Below are 22387 nucleotides of genomic sequence, written 5' to 3'. Positions count from 1 at the left end.
ATATTGGAACAGATTGTGCAGCAACTCGTCTCAGGCCAGTAGTTACAGTATAAAAACACCCTAAAACTGAATGCTTCAAGATGTCAGCTCACACGGTGTGAAATATTAGTCCAGTCCAAAGCAAAATATCATTTTATACTGCATAGATAGTCCATTTAACTTCTAGCATGATGTGAATCCTCCCACTGGTTCACGCCTTACATAAGTAATTAATGACTGCAGGAGTGGATCTCTGCATGTGCATTTGAACATGCATCTGCAGATTTCTATCATCAGCACAACTGAATGTTGGTCCCGACAACAACAACTTACATTTATATCGACCCTTTTATGTATTAAAATTACCCAAGGCACATCACAAGAGCATGAACAAAGAAAACTTGACACTAAGCTGCATCAGGAGATATTAGGACAGGTGATCAAAACTTTGGTCAAAGCGGCAAGAGGGTAATAAAAGAGCAGGGAAAGAGGTAGAGAGACGGAAATGTTTAGGGAAGGCATTCCAGAACTTCAGGCCTTTTTAGTTGAAGGCATAGCCGCCACTGGTAAGGTGAAGTAAATCGAAGATGCACAGGAGGCAAAAATTGGAGAAATGGAGTGTTCTTGGAAGGTTGTACAGCTGGGGGTCATCACAGAGATAGGGAGGGTGAGGCCATGGAGGGATTCGAAAACATGGGTAAGAATTTTAAATAAGAGGCATTGCAGGACCAGGAGCCAATGTACGTCAGTGAGCACAGCGGCAATGGGTGAACGGGACTTGTTGTGAGTTAAGAATTGAAGCACTGAAAGCATTGAAAGGGAGGAAGTCTTAGCTGTTTTAGCGGGCTTAAAAGTGGATAAATCCCCAGGCCCAAATGAGATGTATCCCAGGCTGTTATGTGAGGCTAGGGAGGAGATAGCAGGGGGTCTGACACAAGTTTTCAAATCCTCTCTGGCCACAGGAGAGCCACCAGAGGACTGGAGGACAGCGAATGTAGTGCCATTATTCAAGAAGGGTAGCAGGGATAAACCAGGTAATTACAGGCTGGTGAGTCTAACATCAGTAGTTGGGAAACTAGTGTAAAAAATTCTGAGGGACAGGATTAATCTCCACCTGAAGAGGCAGGGGTCAATCAAGAATAGCCAGCATGGCTTTGTCAGGTGGAGATCATGTCTAACTAACTTCATTGAATTTTTCGAGGCGGTGACTAGATGTGTAGATGAGGGTAAAGCAGTTGATGCAGTCTACATGGACTTCAGTAAGGCTTTTGATAAAGTCCCGCAAGGAAGATTGGTTAAGAAGGTAAGAGCCCATGGGATCCAGGGCAATTTGGCAAATTGGATCCAAAGTTGGCTTAGTGGCAGGAGGCAGAGGGTAATGGTCAAGGGTTGTTTTTGTGAGTGGAATAGCCAATTAACTAATTTCAGGTTTCATTTAGAGAACATTAAGATAGTTACCTCATCAATGGTTTCATTAATCATGCTCAGATAATATCAAAAAAAATTTTAACCAGATGATAACACCAAATTCAAAATAGGAAAGGATGAACAGTTAGTAATAAAAATTCACAACTGCTCAAAATGTAAGATCTGGGATCCCTGCATCTGTTACTGGAATTGTTGGACAGGTGCCCAGCTGAATTCCTGGCAGAAGATCAGAGTGGCAACCTAATGTTTGGATTGAAGGAGTTTGAAGCCATGAACAGGCCAAGGATGTGACAAAAAATGTTTTGTTGTTTCCCTGAAAGAAAACCAATACCAATTCTACAGTATCATGGGCCTCTGGTACCTTGATTTTGCTTTCATATTCACTGCCTTTCAGTGACAGCCTTAGCTAATATTTCTATTTTGTTTATTATTTCCTGAAAAGTTAATTTCTATGCTAATATAATTGTCCACAGATTTCCAAACAAAGAGAATAATTGATTTGGTATGGATTCTGGGCTCAGTGACGAACAGGCATCGCTGTCTGTTCATTATGTTTACAGCTGCCCGCAGATTTTTGTGGGCTTTTGAGCAGCAACTTACGGTCATCGGGAGTTAGATATAGCACACGCTTTGTACAGGGGATCTGGGACCTGTCTGAACAGGGGAAGTAACAGAGTGTCTCTTCAACCAATCAGGTCGAAGAATTCTTACTGAGGCACACAGATTCTAAACCATGAAATGAATATTAGAATATGTAATTCAATGTAAAATCATGTAAAGAAAGCATAATAGAGAGGGAGAGAAAGATAGATTGAGAGAGATAAAAGAGATAGAAAGTTAAAAAAAACTCCAACAATAATTAAAGTCTGAAGGAATGAAACTTCACTTGTAAAAGTTAATTTTCAGTCCCAGAGAGGTTTTTTAGCAGTAATTCAGACTTAACATATCATTAAAAATTCACCTGCATTTGAATTGGCAGGGCCTAACTTTTTCTGGCATGTTTAGCAGGTAGACACAGCAACTGCACGCCCTTCATGTATTTGAATGCTGAATCCCTCATGAGATAATGTTACAGTGAAGCCTGCAGAGGATTAGGGGATCTTGGGACAGCAATTTCCTGATTTCTGTGTTTAACTGTGCATGTCTGGATGCTAGCAATTGCTGTCTGATTTACCCCTTAAGAATAGTGAGTGCTGACAGCCTCATTGTTATTCTTAGCACAAAATCTGAGCCTATATTTACTGTCCCTTGCTTTTTTGATATTATGGCATCTTTGGGAATCTTTCAAAAACTCCAGTATTTAATTTTTCACATGTTTGCTGTGAATATATATTTGCACTTGACTTTTAAAAAAAAATTCTATGCTACTTTAAACTCATTTTGTATTTCAGACTTTCTGGCTAGTTTTTGATCTCCTTTGCTTTGTTTTTCTTTAATTGTTTCAGTCCAATATGCCTCTTGCAGTTTTACGTTTTAGTAACAATCTTTTTTATTTACCCTTATTCCCTGGGTTACTCCCAATATTATTGGCAGTCATTCTCTCCTGGCTCAAAACTGTCAGGCTGCACTGAATGGATGGAGATTCAATGAGCGTGATCTCCACCCATAATTCTGAGCATCCTACCTGGTTGCCACCACCAGTAGTAGCATAAATATGTTGAAAATTCATCATAAATCAAGGCATCTTCTGGCTGAGTAAAGCACCAAAGAGCCTTACCAAAAGTAAAATCAATGGGGGTCAAGAGGAAAAGATTATAGTGCCTGGCATCATAACATAAAGGGAGAGGGCTGTAATATTCAGAGATCAATCATCGTAGCCCCAGGGTATTGCTGCAGTAATTCTTTAGGGTAGCACCCTTGGCACAACCATCTTCAGGAGCTTCATTTTGTTCATTGATGACTGCACAGTATTCAAACCATCCTGATTTGGATACATGTTGCCATTCCTTCATAGCTGCTGGAAGTCCCTTCCTAGCACCATCATGGGTGGGTCAGCACCAGAAGGATTGCAGTTGTTCAAACAGAAGACCCACCTTCACAGGGCAACAGGGGAGGCAACCTTATATTTTTGAAATCTCGGGGAGTCGAGGGTTAGGCGGAGCAGGTCTAAAAGAGGAGTTGAGGCCTGGGACAGATCAGCCATGATCTTATTGAATGGCGGGGCAGGCTTGAGGGGCTGAATGGCCTACTCCTGCTCCTATTTCTTATGTTCTTATGTTCTAACCTTGTCATCATCTCCCAAATCCTGAGAAAAACTAAAAAACACCTTCGCCCTAAACATTGGAGTCAGACTCAGCGTCAGCTAACCCTTCAACCTGCGTATTATGTCCTTCAATAAATTACTTTGGACTGACGGAACTAATTTAAAAGTTTCTTGACTGGTTCCTGCTCTATCAAAAACAACCCTCACTTTCCAACCTGTTAATGGGTTATGATTTCAACATTCATTTAAATTATATTATTGTAACTCGAATTTAGCTATTATTTGACTTAATTATTGACATTTTTAATTTTTTTAAAATTTGAAGTATTTTTATACATATCAAGCTGATGAATGTCAGTAGAGAAGAATGAAACACTAATATTTTTGGTAAAACACTATGTTAGGTATTAAACAGCTAGATACAGCGTAAAGTTTCTCTCTATATTGCTCTAACAAATTTGCTATAATCCTGCCACGAAAGAACACTGCTGGCTACTGTAGCAAGATGTATTTTTTTAAAATTTCCCACACCAACCTGTCCAAATGAGACTTCTGATTGCTCAAAATTTGGCATAAATGAATACTTTTTTTTTGTGAATTTTTATTCAGTAGGAACTGTCCAAACTCATGTCACTTGTACCCCTGTTAGCAGGCAAACAAAGGAGATTGTCATACCATCAATCTGTGGTGATGGGATAGTTTTACAATAGGAACAGTTTTACAATTCACATTGTTCTCTCTTTATCCCCCACATATGCCTGAGGATTGGTTTTAATTTGTTTTCGAAAGCTTTCCCATGTGTTTGCTTTTGGAAAGAAGAGGCTTTTTAAAATAAACTATGTGCATGAGTTTTAAGAAACAAGCAATCATATGACAGTAATGGAGTTTAAAACAAAAGAATGTCATAATTAAAAACTTTAGTAAGTTGTTATCCTAAATTATCCAGGCTTAAATTTAGGAAAATAAATTGTTAGAAATTACATTTTTGACTTGTGTCTTCGAAGTGGTAAATTTTTCAGATCACGTAATTGGAATAGTGCACAGTGAAAAACTATTTAGAATTTAAAAACCATGCAACCTTCAGCAAACAAATACCATAAGGGTGAATTCCAGCAATTCAGTTAAAAACATTTTAGGTAGCTTCTTCTATGTATTGCAAAGAAATGCTAATTTCTATATTTCAGCGGGACAATTTGAAAGTACTTAATTGTCCATAAAACACTTTGTGACATTATATAGTCATAAAACCCCCACACATAAATGTGAGTCATTTTTTTATTTATTTAGAGATACAGCACTGAAACAGGCCCTTTGGCCCACTGAGCCTGTGCTGACCAACAACCACCCATTTATACTCATCCCATATTCCCTACCACATCCCCACTATTCTCCTATGATCTACCTACACTGAGGGCAATTTACAATGGCCAATTTACCTATTAACCTGCAAGTCTTTAGCTGTCGGAGGAAACCGGAGCACCCAGCGAAAACCCACGCGTTCACAGGGAGAACTTGCAAACTCCGCACAGGTAGTACCCAGAATCGAACCCGGGTCACTGGAGCTGTGATGCTAACCACTGTGCCACACCTTTTATTATTACAGACGTCATCACATTCCTATGAGGGTGAAGGAAAGTTGCCCACAGCCAGAGAGCCCTAGATGACTAAAGATATAGCGATTAAAATGAAACAGGAAAACGAGGTTTTAATAATTGTCAGATTTATATGCAATAAAGAATAAGGTAGAATACAGAAAGTGCAGAGGAGAAATTAGTAAGGAAATAAGAGGGGCAAGGAGAATGTTTAAGAGAAAATTAGTAGGTAAAATGAAAGGGTTTTGGAATGCAGAGGAGATTTACCAGACTATCATAAGGGATGAGAGGCTTCAGTTATGTGATGAGATTAGAGAAGCTGGAATTGTTCTCATCACAGCAGAGAAGTTTTAGTGGAGAATTAATGGAGGTATTCAAAATGTTGAGGGGTTTTAATAGAGTATTTGGGAGAAATGGTTTCCATTGGCAGGAGAGTAAGTAACCCGAGGAAGCAGATTTAAGGTACTTATCAAAAGAACCAGAAGGGAGGTGCGTAAAGGGTAAAATATGACATGGACTGATAGGCCAAATGGCATGTTTCCTGTACATATTTCCATATATCATTTGGTTAGAAATCATTGGCCTAAGGATATTATAAGTTACTATACAAGTGCAAGTTCTTTTTTTTGTTTCTTTCCTTTCACAGATGACATATTTAGAGTAATAAAAACAAGAAATGCTGGAACCACTCAGCAGGTCTGGCAGCATCTGTGGAAAGAGAAGCATTGTTAACGTTTCGGGTCAGTGACCCTTCTTCGGAGCTGATCTGAAACGTTAACTCTGTTTCTCTTTCCACAGATGCTGCCAGACCTGCTGAGTGGCTCCAGCATTTCTTGTTTTTATTTCAGATTTCCAGCATCCGCAGTATTTTGCTTTTATGACATATTTAGAGACCAGTTGCTTGCCTTCTTTCTCTATATGGACTACCATTTCCACCTTCTAAGCTTGAGCTCATCCAAAACTCAGCTGACCAAATCCTAATTCACACAAAGTCCTGTTCACCATCACCCCTATGCTTGTTGATTTTCTTGGCTCCCAGTCCAGCAATGCCTCAAATTAAATTTTTTTATCCTTGTGTTGAAATCCCACCACAGCCTCATTCCTCCCTATCTCTGTATCCTGCTCCAACTCTGCAATCTGAGAACTCTGCATTACTCCAATTCTGCCCTCGTGTATCCCTGATTTCTTTTGCCCTACCATTGGCGGCCATGCCTTCAGCTGTTTAGGTCCTAAGCTCTGGAACTCCCTCCCCTAAACCTTTCCACTTATCATCCTTCAAGATGCCCCTTAAAACGTATCTTTTTGAGTAAGCTTTTGGTCACCCTATCCAAATATCTCCTTATGTAACTCGGTGCCACAATTTGGTCCAATAACACTCCAGTGAAATGCCTTGGGATGTTTTACTATGTTAAATGTGCTCTGTATGTGCAAATTGTTGTTGTTGTTGAAGATTGTGATTGTGACATGCCACTGTTCTGATTATGACATGCCACTGAAATTTTAAAGTTCACTGTAGCAGACTATTCCTCCCGCAACAAAAAAGCCTAGAAATCCATACTGTAAAAATGTTCTGAAATCTAGTGCTTATTTTGCACATGGTAACAGTCAGTAGATCTGAAAGTATAATCAGGATAATGGAAGGATTCACTAGTTTACATTACTCAGACTATAAATATTTTGGCAGGTGACCAAATTTGGAAAGTGAGGATACCACCTTCTATTCCTCCAATGTCCCAAGGTACAGATGGCTCAGCACATTAAAGAAATGAATGATTACATCAAAGCAGGTCTTTCCATTACCTGCCATAAATACTATCAGTGCGAAGCAGTTACTGGAATATTTTTTTTCTTTTCAGATTTATTGCACTTTAGCTTCTTTGTGCACGGTCCACATTCAGTTTATTGTGGCTGGCAATAGTTTATGGGCCCCTGTACAATAGTCTTGGACAACTACTACCTTAAGGGTACCACATTAAGTCTAATTTTGTTACCTAATGAATTTCTTGTGTATGTAACTTTAAAGTAGAACAATTTAACTGGAACACCGACAGTGCACAATGCTCAGCTCTGATAATCTCCAGATAAAACCACACTGAACCCAAAATTATTGTAGTTATTCAGCTTGTTTAGGGACTTTTTAAAACTAATTGTTCAGTAACTTACCTTTCATGAATGTTTACTATTCCATTACCTTTAACACATAAAACACAGCACCGTCCAGTAGTTCAAGTAATTAAATACTTGACACCAAGCCAAATGATCATGTAACTATTAGTCTGCCAGTCACTTAAACTCATTTACCTTGATGGGTGAGTTTTATAATTTCTCTGCTAAATTGCTCAGTAGAATGGCAGTGATAGCAAGACATTTAGAAAATAAATATGTTTGCGTTTCATCTCAATTGAAACTATAATTTCAACTAGAAAACCTTGAACCATACATTCAGAAGTTATTTACTAGCTGATCATTCTACACAACTGTATGAAGGAAGATGCGCATCTGTCCAATTTTAATTCTTTTTTTGATATACCTTATAGCTTGGTCAAGGCAATGAAATATTAAAAAGAAACCATGTTTAGTTTTCTCTTTGTGTTAGGCCTGAACACTTGCAGACGAAGTAGAATGAATGTCAATTTTTGGGATCGGAATGCATTAAAGTGAAATTTTGTCTGGGTGTGATTTCATTTCTTGAAATTCTTTGCAGCTGCTTAATTGTTTTATTTTTGGTCAGGTTCCTGCAGTAGGACAGCTCTGACTAGTTGTGAAAGATATTTTTCCACCTTTCATTCAGCCAGCCTGGGCATCAAAGGAGAGACATATAACCAGGCTGTTGTTGTCCATTTCCTATTTGCTCTGTTACTACCCATGCTGGGAGTTAGTAAAGCTTCTGTGAGGAGCACTTCTCAAGTAAAGCTTACTATCATGGACTCTGACCTTACTGTTAATGAAAAGAACTGCTAGGTTTTGGTATTTTGTTGTTTAGGAAAAGCTGCTGTCGAGTATTGCATCTGTCAATTTTACTTGCTGAATTATTCTTACATTTAACCTGTGACAATTAATTTGCATTGTAGCTCATCCTTAGCTATATGGCTGATCAGTGTGGTGTTTTTCTGCTTATTTGGAGAGATCAAGAGTATATGACAGGATCCCATGCTATTTATGTTATCCTATATATTTCATGCATAAGGCCAAGATTAGCTTCATAGGAAGCTGACTTTTGTAAGCAGCACAAAAAGAGTATTGGGAAGCAAACTGAATAACAAGAATGTGATCATGAGCAACCTCAAAGGGTTATTGTACTTTCTTCCTTAAAGTTGCATAGAGTACTCTTAAAGTTTAGAACAACAAAAAGATAAATCAAAGAAAAGCAACCTTCCAAGTCTGAGGGAACTATTTAATTACTTCCCATAAACCAACCTCTTGAAGCTACTCAGTTTTCTGTTATTACAGCCAAAGAAAACATAGAAGTATTTTTATTTTACAGATGACAAAATGGAAATCCACAGTAAAGCAAAGCCTGTCAAATAGGTCAAGATGTTACAGCAAAAAGAATAAAATTATATACTATAAAGTTCACTATATTCTACTTCCAAAATGTTCTTTGATTCTGTGTGCTCCATTGTATGCAATTGCTGTTATCAGTAAATCTAATTTCACTCTTCTACAAGAAGACTTGTAAAAGGCTAACCTTGTCTATGTTCAGATAATTTATTGCGAGAAGCGTGGGTTGTGCTGGTATTTCAGCACAATTCACTCAAAATGGGCTAAATCAGTGAAAAAGATTGCAGAATTTTAAAGACAATTTATGCTTAGTGTGAACCGAGTTTCTGTGATCATTTGCACTAGTATAAAAATTATCCCCATGGCACTATTCAAAGAAAAGCAGGTGAGTTCTCCTTCAATCACACCACCAAAAAAATTAACTAGGCATTAATTTCATTGTGGTTTGTGAGAGCTTGTTGTGTGAAAAATTAACTGCTATGTTTACCTATATAACCATGCACTATATACACTTCCAAAATAATTTACTAACTGTGAAGTTCGGTGGGATATCCTGAGGACATGAAAGGTAATATGCAAACACATGAGCAAAGTACGGTGAATGCTGGAAATCTGAAATAAAAACAGAACTTTCTAGAAATACTTAGTGGGTCTGGCAACATCTGTGGAGAGAGAAACAGGGTTAACATTTCAGGTCTGAGACCCTTCGTCAGAACTGTGAATGTTTAGAGATGTAACAGTTTTTAAGCCAGACAGGGCCATCACTATCAACCCTTTTGTCATTTAATCTGTCCTGCCTTCCACCCTATTACATACCTTCCTGTTTGTTCTTTCCTCCCCTCCATGCCTGGCTTAAAACCACTCTCTTTGTTTCCCCTCTCAGGATGTCAGCATGTCTGCTCCTTCACCACTCCTGCAACCAATATCCTCCAACATGTCAGTAAATCAGCTGGGGCACAATGCCCCAGAAGCAGCCAAGGGATAACAGCCTACACCTGGATCCGAACAGACTTAATCAGCTAAATGTCACTAGCCTTGAGCATCTTAAGTGTCCCAACATGAAAATCAGCAGGCTTCCACCAGCTTTGCTGAAACCATTGGGAGAGCATGGCTAATGGGAGTGCATTGGGAAAATAGCGGTAAGTGCTCTACCACTTTTTTTTATATCACCTGCCAGTCCTGTTCCAGGCAGGGTTAAATCAGGGGCTTAAACCTTTTCAGTATCTGGACAGGAAGAATAAATTCTACTGGTCCCCTGACATCAAAAATGTCTTCCTGTGTTTCCTATTATTACAGTTGAAGAAATTTGCATTAGCAAAAGCAAATATGAAGAGCAGCTGGTGAGAGATCCAAGAATGCTCATAAGTTCAATTGTAAATGACTTTATATAAGACAAATTGTCACATTTAGTTCACAGGGTTGAGTAAAATAAATGCACAGTAACAAATTCATTCGTTTAAACATGCTTGATTATATCAGTCAGGTACGAAATTAGGTCTCAAAGGATGCAACAGGATTTTATTGCAGCTTTACCTCGACAATGAGATCCTTCATCAAGTCCATCCAGACAGTCATTTCTGCCATTGCAGAGTTTGCTCATGTGAATACATCGTCTTGTCCCAATGCAGTCAAAATGATTCACAGGACATGTAAATTCTAGGTGACCAGTACCTAGTGGAGGAGAACAAAAATCTATTTTTATAAAAAGACCATAACACAGAACTGTGTTTGATGTTTTCAATGACTAAAGATGCAGTACATCTGCTACCGAGGCTATAATCTATAGTCATGCTTATAATGGTTGCATCAACATGTAGTTACATCCCAAATGGACAGAAGTATGGAAAGTAGATTTTTATTTTTATAAGTGACTGATTACCACAAATAATGAGATTACATTCAGATTTCATAGTATCTTGCAGAAAGCACAGTAAAATATCACACACCACAGCCTAAAAATGAAACATCAATAGTTAACTATGCAGTCCCATATGCTACAAAGTGCACTCCTGAACTCACAGTTTTACTCTCTAATTAGTGAGTTTATATGCACTACACCAATCACACAGCAGGAGTCCTAAAGAAACATTAGTTGCAATAATCCTGTCCAGTATTTGATGTAAGTACAAAGCAGCCACTTAAGACATTGAAATACTGCATGTTAAACTTCGGGGCAACTTTTTTGAAGCAATAAGGCAGAAGAAAGTGCTGCCTTAATGACCAAGCACTTAAGGTTGTGATTCAGGAAGTAAGGGAACATGGCAACATCATTTATAAGACATAGCGAAGTGTGGTTCATCAGGCATGACAAAATATTGTAAAGGAAGTCAATGTTGTGTTACGAGCCTTCTAGACTAGGGAATACAGCTGCAAGATGGGAGATCTAGGAAATCTACAAAGTTAAGTTCTGAGTATTAATATGCATGATATGCACCTGCCATAACCGGAGAGGAAATAATGTCAACTGTGACAAACTTCTCACCCTGGCCTATTTCTACATTTAAAACAGTATGAGAAAGTTAACCATTGCAGTGCTGCCATCAGATAAGCAAAATAATGAATAGTTTACATGAATAAGAAAGATGTGTACAGGAATGATGCAGTTCTGAAATTAATGAGTTAATTATGCTAGCTGCTAGGTGTTGTAACCCTGTGTGAACAGCTCAAATTCAAAAAGGCAGTTTACACAATGAATGCTTGGAAGGGGACTGAACAAGCTGATGCCAATTCACTTAAATATCCATTACAGCAGATTGATCATGCTGTTCCCTAAAGCTCCCTGTCCTCAATGTACTTTCAATGTATCAATTCTGTTCTCACAAAATTAGATGGTCTTCAACTATAATGAATAATTACACATTGCTGATCGATCAGAGACCCTTGAAAGCTATTGATCTTATAGAGAATAGGCATAGTTAAGCTGGAGACTTCCCCCCACTGCCAAAAACCCAAGTGATTATCATTTTCCGTTCCGCATGACAAATGTGGTTATGATGGTGCATGCTCCCAATTTATAAAATGTTGCCTCCCCAAGCTACCTTGTTAGACTTATTAGGGTCAGAGTGTTACTGTCCTCTCCTGTTGCAGTTTTTCACTATGACATGCCTAGCCTTTCCCATTTACTACTGTGTACAATTCCACTCAACTCTGTACAATTCTGGTTGTATTTTATAAAAAGGATTGCAAGGCACTGAAAAGGGTGCAAAAATGATTTACAAGGATGTACCAGAAATGTGAAGTTATACAGTTCAGGAAAGGATGAACTGACTGGGTCTCTTTTTTCTTGAAAAGAGAAAGTAGAGAGGTGACCTAATTAAGGTCTTTAAAACTACGGAAGGTTTTGATAAAATAGACACAAAGAGAGTGCTTCCACTTGAGGGGAAGAGAAAAACTAGAGGCCATTAATATAAGATAGTCACCACAAAATAGGGAATTCAGAAGAATCTTCTTCACCCAGAGATTAGTGAGAATGTGGAACTTGCTACCACAGGGAATGGATGTTCAATTGCATAGAAGCATTTAAGAAGATGCTGGATAAGGATACAAGGGAGATAGGAATGGAGGCTTATGCTGATAGAGCTAGAAATAGAAAGATGGGAGGAGACTCAAGTCAAGCATGAATGCCAGCACTGGACTGGCTGGGCTGAAGGCCTGTTTCTGTGCTCTATATTCTATGTAATTCTATGTAATACTACTAGATTTAAACTATGAAAATCAATCTGAAATTGACTGCTCATGCGGAATTTGTTTTGCAACATCCATCCACAGAGCTGTCATTTACTGAGGTAGCTCAAAGTTGGAGCTCAATTAATGCATAACTGTACAAATATGGGCACACAGTCATGATTCTTTTGGAAAAAGATATTTCCCCAGTGTTACGATCAGGTGAGGAAAGGTCACAAGGCTCCTCTCTTCTCCTTCTCCTTGTTTGACCTCAACAGGGTTTATTCCTTTTTGAAACAGTGAATGTGCTTACCACTTCAATGAGTGTTTACAAGAAAGAGGTGAGTTTATTGTAATTTAAAAAAAGCTTAACCAGATCTAAATAAAATAATAAAACTACACTACACCTATGCTCACACAAGAATCACATACACAAATAGAGTATAGAGTGATAAGAAATAGTTTGGTTTGGATGAGAGTCCAGAAAAAGTTTTAAAAAATACAGTCTGTGGGGTCAGGTAATTCCATAGTCTTCTGGCTAAAGTTGTGATCTTGAAGTCTTTGGCTAGTTGAAATTCAGTTTGTGGCTGGCCCACCTGGTTTAAGTTTTTCTTGGAGACAGAGTTGTAGGTGGCTTTCCTCCCTGGGGTTTCTGTCTGTAGCAATGGTAGACTTGGGGATTCCACAGTCGCAGACAGGTTTTAAACTTGTGATGTTTTCTGGAGAGAGAGACACACACACAGCCCCACTGAGATTTGGTCTGGTCAGCACCCAAAGCTTGTCTGCTTCAAAATTGCAGGAGCTTGTCCTTTAGTAAAAGACTGTTAGTTTTCCACAGATTGGTGGTGGGGGCGGGGGGGGGGGGGGGGGGGGGCAGTCACATGATTATCCAGTGTCCTCTTTTGCAAGTTAAGTAGATTCGAGTCTAGGTATTTTCAATCTCTCTCTTGAGCCTCATTGTTTCAATGCTCACCCCCTGGAGGTTTCACTCCACTGTTAATGTTCCAAGATGGCTTTGAATGTTTTGCCAATAGAAGCAAAGCTGTTAGCTGTTTCCAAATTCATGAGGCATTGTCCTGGATGCAATCTCATTGGACATGCATCTCCGATTCGATGTCCTGGAATGTGAGGTATTTCAATGCAAATTGTGGTGGCCATCTTGGCTGCCAGTTTTTTTTTTAAAGTTAACTGTAGGATCTCAGCTCCTTTTTAAAAGTTTATTGTAGGTTTCCAACCAATGAATTTAAAATCTTCATTTAGTATAGCATGTTTTCTTGACACCAGGCATTCTGGGATCAAACCAGACTAAGCTGAGCATAGCAAAAGAATATAGATTTAACAAAAGGTCATTCATCCTTTGCAAATTAGTCTGCTTTGGATGACATTATCTGGTCCCCTCTTTCTCCCACCCAAACCATTTTGGGAGGTAGAAATATTTTGGGAAAAAAAACTAACTCCAAAAGCTGGGTTTTGTTTTTTTTAAAAAGTCAAAGTGCTATAAGCATAAAAATTGAGCAGGCTGGTCATGGACAATAACATTCAACAATTAGTGTGGTTTTATCTGTTAAATTTGACAAAGGTACTATAGTATGAATTATCCTATTATTAAACCAACATAGCCATGGCCCACTCCTTCTACGGGCAATGATTTTCAAGGGAATTTGACATCTCCTGGAAAATACAACTCACTTGTAGCATGATGAGAATTAATAACATTCTTTTATATTATCTAATATAAACCAGTGAGTTGAAGTCTGTAGTTAAATTTTCGGGCTTCAGGTGCTGTGCCTAATGATTTGACCTGTGTTGCACAGTTGATGAGATATCTTGCCCTACACATATACAGTTGTCCATGTGTCTTGAAAAACTAGTGAAAATGTGTGCTCGGAGATTTACAGTAAAATATAGAGCCAATTTTCAGTGAAAAAAGGTATAAACATAAACATAAACTGTTTAAACCATATAGCATGAACTGTTGTGTACCCAGGTTATATATTGTAGGTACAAATGGTGCCCATGCTCAAATGTACAAAATTTATTTAAGCAAACAGCATATTCCAGCTTTTAACTATATACATCATATATAACATATAATTATCAAAAAATAAATAAATATTGAAGCGGTGCACATCACTCCTTTTTTCAAATAATCTTGGACATTAAAAAGCAGGGCTATTCCTGAAGCATTATGATTGCAATTAATCAAGGAATGGATGTTAAAAATGCCAAGTACATTCACCATAATAGCCAATTTGTCTCTTGACATTAAAAGTTCTAAGTGTTAATTATCCAAAAGCATAAAATTATTCAGAGTCTTGAAACAACATGTCAATAAAATGATGGTCTTTGTTTCTGGCTCTAAATATGCAAGAAGCGCTTGAACCCACTAAAAGCTAACAGACAGGAACAGTAGGTTTCACTTAAATAAAATCTAGGAAGCATGTATTAGTTTAAAAATAGAAACCATTTTCTACATTAATTTAATGTGTCTTAGAGATAACTGCTTCTTAAATAAGACGTGTAATCAACATTCTATTAATATCCATCAGTGATTTAAAGTCATTCATTTCTACAGTCGCATTCTTCGCAATATCTTACAATACTATGTTTTTAGCAACAATTAAATAGTCTTCCTTTCATTCATCTGATCAAGGTTACTGAAAGTATGACTCCAGAACAAGTTGCTGCACTTCATATATGTATGTATAACTAATATTTTACTAAATGTTTGATTTCTCCCAGATTTGTACATGACTCATACAATTATACATAAATCCTCTTCAAAAGGCCAAATAAACAATTATAAATGTGGATTTTTAATCTATTTCAAGAAACATTTTGTGGCAAGTGCTGACTCTCTGTGCCAAATTTTTAAATGGGTACGGAGGCAAGACGCAAGACTGGAGGCAGACGGACCTGCAATTTCCCATCACCAGCTGGTGTCCAGGTTTGCTGGCTATTTTTGAAGAGCCTGTTGATGGGGGCTTGGCCACCTGCCTGCAAATGGCAGGTAGCCTCTTAGGACAATTAAAGGACCAATGTTCTGAGGCTGACCAGAATTTCCCAGTTGGCCAGCAGGAGCCCCACAGCAGCCAACACCCAACCAAGGAATGGCGGCAGCCTCCAAGCAGCAAACTAGGGGACCAACGCTCCACAATCATTTTAAATCCCCCTCCTGGCAGCTGACATACCAAGATGGATGCAACTGTGGCCACAGACTGCACTGTGGATGGGTTCCCCCTACACAATGGCAGTCACGCAGCTGTGGCCACTTCTTGTTTATGAAGTTCTTAAAAAGACTTCAGAGGGCACCTCCATTTTGAGGGGCTGCTGATGTGTCAGTGCTGGAGGACCTCCTATTGGGCGGTCCAGACACCAGCACGTGTGGGTTCGGACTTGCATTTCCTCCTGACAGCAGGATCGGGATTCACAAATGAAAATTCAGCCCCCTGTATAATATCAAGAGAGAACTGGGCTGGTACTGGCTGGGGAGGGATTGCATCATATGGAAGTTAAGTGCATTAACAGTTTACGTACAAATGGTTAATCTGATCTCCTGGTCAGAAAACAATTCTCCAGAATTTTATTCTCCCTGTTATTCGGATTTCTTTACTTCTCCCAGGAGATGACGGCTGTGTGGGAGGGTTGTCATGTCTTGTCATGATGCTATAGCTACCATGATTATTGGGCAGGCATGATGGGCCAGCTGCTATTTGCCTGCTCATCTTTGCTGCAAATTCATATGTTTCATACTGTGAATTCCAGATTTAAGCAAACTAAATTCAGTTCATGAATACCGTACTAGAAGAGTATAATTATTTGAAAAGACACTTGGAATTTACCACATGCACATTCTCATTATTTTACAGCTTAGTAGCATTTTCTTTTCAAAAAGTTGAAATTTCTAGTAAGTGATTCCAAGTTAAAAGTGGAAAAAGAAAATATATTTCTAGTTGATCAGTTTCAACCTTCTGACAGGAACATAACAGTATAAATCAATTTTCAGCTACAAGTCAACCAATGATTTTAAGGATTTATTCTGACAATTTTATTTTTAACATGCTCACAAAATATGTAAAAGAACAACTTTATGTTCATAAGACAATTAAAGATATGCATTTGGACAACTCGATGGTGGAGAAGTCCAAATCTATATTACCATCTGTTTTCAAATGATTATGAAAGTGGAGTTCTCTAAACTACTAGGGATCAAATACAAATCCTCCACCACTTGGTCAGGCAGTAAATGTTTCAGTACGACTGTGCTGGGTGTGGACAGTCTTCCTCTTAGGCAGCCCCTTGGGATCTCCAGTGCTTTGAGGTCCCTTCTGTAGGTTGTCCAAGTCTCCAAAGCATACAGAAGCTTATAGATCACTGCTGCCTGGCAAACCATGATCTTAGTCTTGGGTTTGAGATCCTGATCCTCAAATACTGTCTTCCTCAGTTGACCGAAGACTGTGCTAGCACATTTGAGACAATGATGAATCTCATCCTCTACGTCTGCCTTCGCTGAGAAGAGGCTCTCAAGATATGGAAAAGGGTCCATATTTTTCTGCATTTTTCCATTGATCTTGATTGACAGGGGGAGGTGTTATGCTGTGGAAGCTGGTTGGAAGCGGACCTTCGAAGGTGTGGAGAGTAGCTCACCAGTGTTGAACAGATTTTCAGATGGATCGATGGCCCGATGTTTTGTTTAATCATTTTTAGGGAATGAGAAGTATTTATGGACAGCTTTCTCTCTGGATGTTAAATAAATGGATAGATTTGAGAGGTTTCACAGAACAATCAGGCTTATTGACCTTCTCTTGCTGCGTGCATTATGTTCCATTTTTCTGTTAGCATTAATTCGGCAAATGCAGGTATGACTACGGATACCATATTGATTTTGTACTGCATTTTAAAAATTTTATTCATTGTAGTTATATATCCATTCTCACCTAAATGGAATCCTATTAAATAAATCCCATGAAAAGGAATTTGAGAAAGGGAGGTTAGTATGGAGACTAAGGGGTGATCTTGTGTCCAAAACCGGCACCAGGTCAGCTCAGCAGCAATGGTGCCCCTCTCCCTCCCCCCACTACCCGCATCCTGCTCTTTCCAGCAAGAAAATAAGCTGTTTTTCAGTTGCTGGAGGCTAGATAATTAGCTGACTCCCCAAAGAGCTGGCTGGCAGGTTGGGTTGATGGGTGGGCATTCCCCAGGATGGGGATGGGGGCTTGATCGGACAGGAGTTTTTTTGCACTGCTAACCATCCCAAAAATAATTCCTAGTTTCCTGGGCTGTTCTGTGAATGGCTAAGAGCAGTATCTTTAAAGGACTGCTGACTGGTCCACTGAATGCCTGGCACAAATTGGCAGAGAGTAGGTGGTGCACACTTCGACATCTGCACCTTAAAATTAGAATGGGTGTCCCACAAGCAGCATAGGACCCTAATTGATGTATTTAAGCATCCTTCCACTCATTCACACCATTTACAGGCCAGTCAAAAAAAAAACAGATCAGATGATCGATGGGATTTTCAGTTGCAGGCTGTCTGTTTTTCAGACTAGAAACGGGTGGTCCACTGTTGAAAGTTGCTGCCAATCTTTCTGCAGCCAGGATTGGATAATCTTTTGTGGTAAATGCACAAGTTCTAGTAAGCAAATCAGGTTTATCTGGACAAATCAGGAAAGGAACAGCAGAGCTACAAAAAAAAATCAAACAACCTGTAGCTTCAATCTCTCATTAAGCCATCTTTAAAAATTAAATGATCATTTACATTCAAACAGTGATTTCCACAAATTGGACCTACAGAAAAGATGAATCATTATCTGTTAACAGATGATGAGACATTAGTTGTAATAATTCCTTTTAAGATAAATCTTCTGATTATGAATGAGAACTGAGACTTTAGAACTGAAATTTGTATTTTTTGTGGGTGTTTTTATCTAAACTCGCCAGATGGGAAGCCCATGGGATCAGGTGGAATGCTGGTTTTACATCACGTCCAATATTATTCTTCAGTAGAGGGTAAAAGCGGCTGGGGGTGGGGAGGGGAAGGGGGTTAAACCATGCTGCAACTGATTTTGTCAGTTTCCCAATAGGCAGTTTGGGTTAGAATTGTCCCCAGTGAATCCAATGTATGAATAGCAAAGCTAAAACAGAAGCAGAACACCCTCCTCTGGAAGTAGGGGAATCCAGATGGACTATTTGTTCCTCTAGACTGCCAGGCATCAGATATATAATCATAAGTGATTTGAAATTACCACTATTTGCTCATGAGGGTGGTCAATTGGAGAAACTAGTGGCCTCCTAACTAAAAGACTGTGAGGAGTTGGCACTTTTTCGCTAAGGCATCATTAAACTTAGGGAGGACACAGTCACTGTGTCTCCATGAAGCACAATTCCATTGACCCACCATAATAAGAATAACTTATACCCATGAAACTGGTACACATTTTCTTAACATATCAAAAATACAGACAGGTACTTGAAAGCAGTCAAGAAGAATGCATCGTTGTATGATGAACCAACAGAAATAATGAAAATGAAATTACCAATGTATTTTTACTGTGAGAAGCTTTAGGCTTCAATGATAACAATAATTTGTTCTTTCAACTGGCTGAAGAGTGAACATTAAGTATTTAAGTTGTTTTTCATGCATTTAAAACTCAATTATTCTAAACATGCTCACACCGCCAATACAGACAGGGGCCCGGAGAAAAAATCAACAATGCAAGGAAAAGATTTGAATACATTTTTTTAAAGGATAAACATTAGGTTTACTCAGAGAATGTTTAGAATCTGGAACTCACCACCACAAGGAATAGTTGAGGTGAATAACATAAATGCAGTTAAGGGGAAGCTAGAAAAGCACATGAAGAGAAAGAAATAGGATATGTGGAGCACGAGCACCAGCATAGATCTGTTGGGCCGATAGGCTGTTTCTGTGAAAATCCCTGCACTGAAAACAGATAGGCCCAAGGTATATTCGATATAGGGCCCCAGGTCTCACTTAAATTAGATAGGCGAACTATGAACGATGGTTAGGTCACTGGCAGCAGTGTTACTTGTTGGTGGCCTCCAGCTCTCCTTTTAAGGGCCACATAATTAGGCAATGAGCAGACTTTATTATCCTGAACCTACCCAGCCTAAGGCTTAGTTTCAGGAATGGGGCCCTGAAACAGGCATTAAGCCCCCTCTTGGCATATGCAACTGTTCCAGGCACAAGCCTTGGTCATTTATATTTCAGTCTTTACCAATATGGTATGTGGAGTACCTCTGCCACTAAATATACGTATGCATGCTGCGTGCCATATTGGTTGCTTAGGTCTCCATTTTATGCTTGTAAAATGGATGCATCTTCAATGAATTTCTAGGCCCTGAACATTTTAAAATTGACCTCTAATTCCTTCTTAATTATTTATGCTAATCATCTAGTTCTGTTTATATTATTGATCCTATGTTCCTATTATTACAAAATTATCTCCAGGTTTGTCACAGCCATTGAAAAATTAAAAACTGAAATCTTCATTTTATTAAGCTCCCTCTAATCACATAACAATAATTGAAATGCATTTTATTACTCTCTTTAAAAAGCTGTAAATATTTATTCACTCTTCTTTTATCGGCTGCTAAAAGTAGGCTAATCTTATATCAATGGAGCCCATTGGGGTCTACCTAAAAGAACAAACTCTCATTTCTACATGGAATCATCTACTTGAGAGAAATGCATGGCCCCAGCGTTCCATTTTATCTGCTATCCAGAGACCTTGTAGTTGTTAATTAATCTTGGGGGGGGACTTGTGTGTTGCTCATTAGTACTCAAATACTGTTTACAGAAAGACAATGAGATGCTCATTCTTCTCTGTAATACTGAGTGTTTCCGAATATGTTATTCTTATTATAAATAAGTCAGAGGCCAACACATGGAAAATTCTGCTTGTGACAAGCTTGGTGACAAAATATTAAAGGTGCCATTACTAAATGCTTCTTAACGGTTTGCACAGAGCTCAGACTCGGTTAACGAAAAATGGTAAAAGGATTTCTATTGGGGTATTTATAAAATAGAAATGTGCTTGACTTCATACAATCAAAAGCCTTCTTATCTAGGCCCAAATGTTCAGTGTATTGGATTGAGTTGATTTTCTGGCAATGACTACACATTTTTAAAATTAAATCAGTAATGTTGAATATTCCAATCCACTGCAGAAATCCAACTAGATACTGGTTGAAAGCATTCAAACAATCTGTTCTAATGACCAAAATAGGACAACTTAATGTATGCAACATATGTGGCCTCCTACACTGCTGCCACTAAAGGCAATAAATTAATGACAAACAGACATTCAGGATCCACTTTTTTGTGAAGTCAAACTATTTGTATAGTAGTCAAAGAACATATTAAAGATAATCATATTTAGTCGCTTGGTAGTCCAGAACTTGAGTATTGCTGAAAAAAGAGACATGCTGTTGAAGCTTTTCATCTTTCACTCATCAGCATAGACATTAGGACGCCAAATTTCAAAGCAAGCAACAATTTATACTGCATGAGAAAAGAGTGCTGATTGGTCAAGGCGTTGCCATGGAGAATGCACCAGAGAATCATTGTCCCCCACACTTTTGTTTAATTTTAAAAAGGCGCAATGCTGGGACATATTCCTTTTGCCTGCAGAGGACAGGTAATATTAAGGAACCTGTCATCTGCAGGCAAAAGGAACATGTTCAGGGGTCGCACCCTTTTTTGAATTAAACAAAAGCATGGGGGACAATAGTTCCCTGGTGGATTCTCCATGGCAATGCCTTGACCAGAATTGACTTGCCAAACAATGAGCACCCTTTCCTCATGCAGCAGAAACTGTTGCTCCCTTTGAAATTTGGCATTCTTGTGTCTGTCCTGATGAGTGCATGATAAAAAGCTTTGATAGCATGTCTTTTTTTCAGCTATAGCATATTTGTTTTTCTTTTACTACTTTTAGTTATTTTGCTGTTTAAAAACAATTATTGAAATGTCTGGGCCCTTGCTATAAGAAGTCAAAATTTTCACAGTGATGAAAATATAACGCCTACAGCTAATAGGAGGTGTGTTGCTGTTAATACCATCTGCCCACTATAAGAGGTGAATCTTAAAACTATATCTTAAACTATAACGCATCCTTGGCTTCATTAATAGAGGCATAGAGTACAAAGGCAAGGAAGTTATGTTAAACTAGTGATGTATACTATAGCAAAACCATGTATTGTCTTAGGGTCTTTATCTCTGATTCTCCCTATTTCTCTGGGGGCCCCTGTGGGCTTGATTCGCTGTAACAACATATTAAGAGTAATTCAGTAATTTTGTGTGTCTTTTTCATGGAGTTAATCAACTCAATAGTATTAAAAATGGCTGGCAACAACTTGTAAACATTGTGAAAGAAACTTCCACAACTCACATGCCTGAACTAGTCCCCATGCTTAATGTTTCATAAAGAACACTTTTGTAATTGACTTCAATGGTCATGGGGAATTCTTACCACCCTTCACCTGTGCAGGCATCTGCCCATGATGGCATAGGAGGGGACTGTTTAAAATAATCAGAACCAATAAATTGTAAGACTGTAGATTTCAGTCAACTGTCAGCCAAACCCCCAGGTCTCTCTCCTGTGTTGTGTCCTATAGCCTGGAGTCATTTAGTTTGTGTTCCCACTTTACTGTTTCCTTTCACCATTCACACCACATTTCCATCTGTTCACATTAAATGTTATTTGTCCTCATCAGCTCATCACCCCAATTTATTTAAATCATGTGATGTTTGATTTGTCTTTTTATGGTTTTTAAACATTACTTTCCCCACAATTACTCTGAGTAACAATAATCTCAGCACTGATCACTGCAGTAGCCCCAAATGATACCTTGCCTTGCCAACACAGCTCCATTCGTGACCACCATTTTGGCCTCATTGGTTTAGCCAATTTTCAATGCACCAGAAAAACTTTCTTCCTATTCAATGCCTTTCAGCCTTGTGAATAAGTTACTTGTACAGATGTATATGTACATAAATCAT

At 38.6% G+C, this 22387-nt stretch overlaps 1 protein-coding gene across 4 annotated transcripts in view; it reads right to left on the bottom strand.

Annotated features, from left to right (window-relative positions):
• LOC137371926 (low-density lipoprotein receptor-related protein 1-like) overlaps nt 1-22387 on the bottom strand; it is a 1827029-nt gene that overhangs the window by 1433169 nt on the left and 371473 nt on the right. For all 4 annotated transcript variants that reach the window (XM_068035008.1, XM_068035009.1, XM_068035010.1 and 1 more), the window contains exon 3: nt 10237-10374. In XM_068035008.1, coding sequence (XP_067891109.1) covers nt 10237-10374 — 138 coding nt within the window. The remainder of the gene's footprint in view (nt 1-10236; nt 10375-22387) is intronic.

Source organism: Heterodontus francisci, chromosome 7 (genome assembly GCF_036365525.1).
Source record: "Heterodontus francisci isolate sHetFra1 chromosome 7, sHetFra1.hap1, whole genome shotgun sequence".
Lineage (NCBI taxonomy): Eukaryota > Metazoa > Chordata > Chondrichthyes > Heterodontiformes > Heterodontidae > Heterodontus > Heterodontus francisci.
This window is presented reverse-complemented; position numbering and strand designations above follow the sequence as displayed.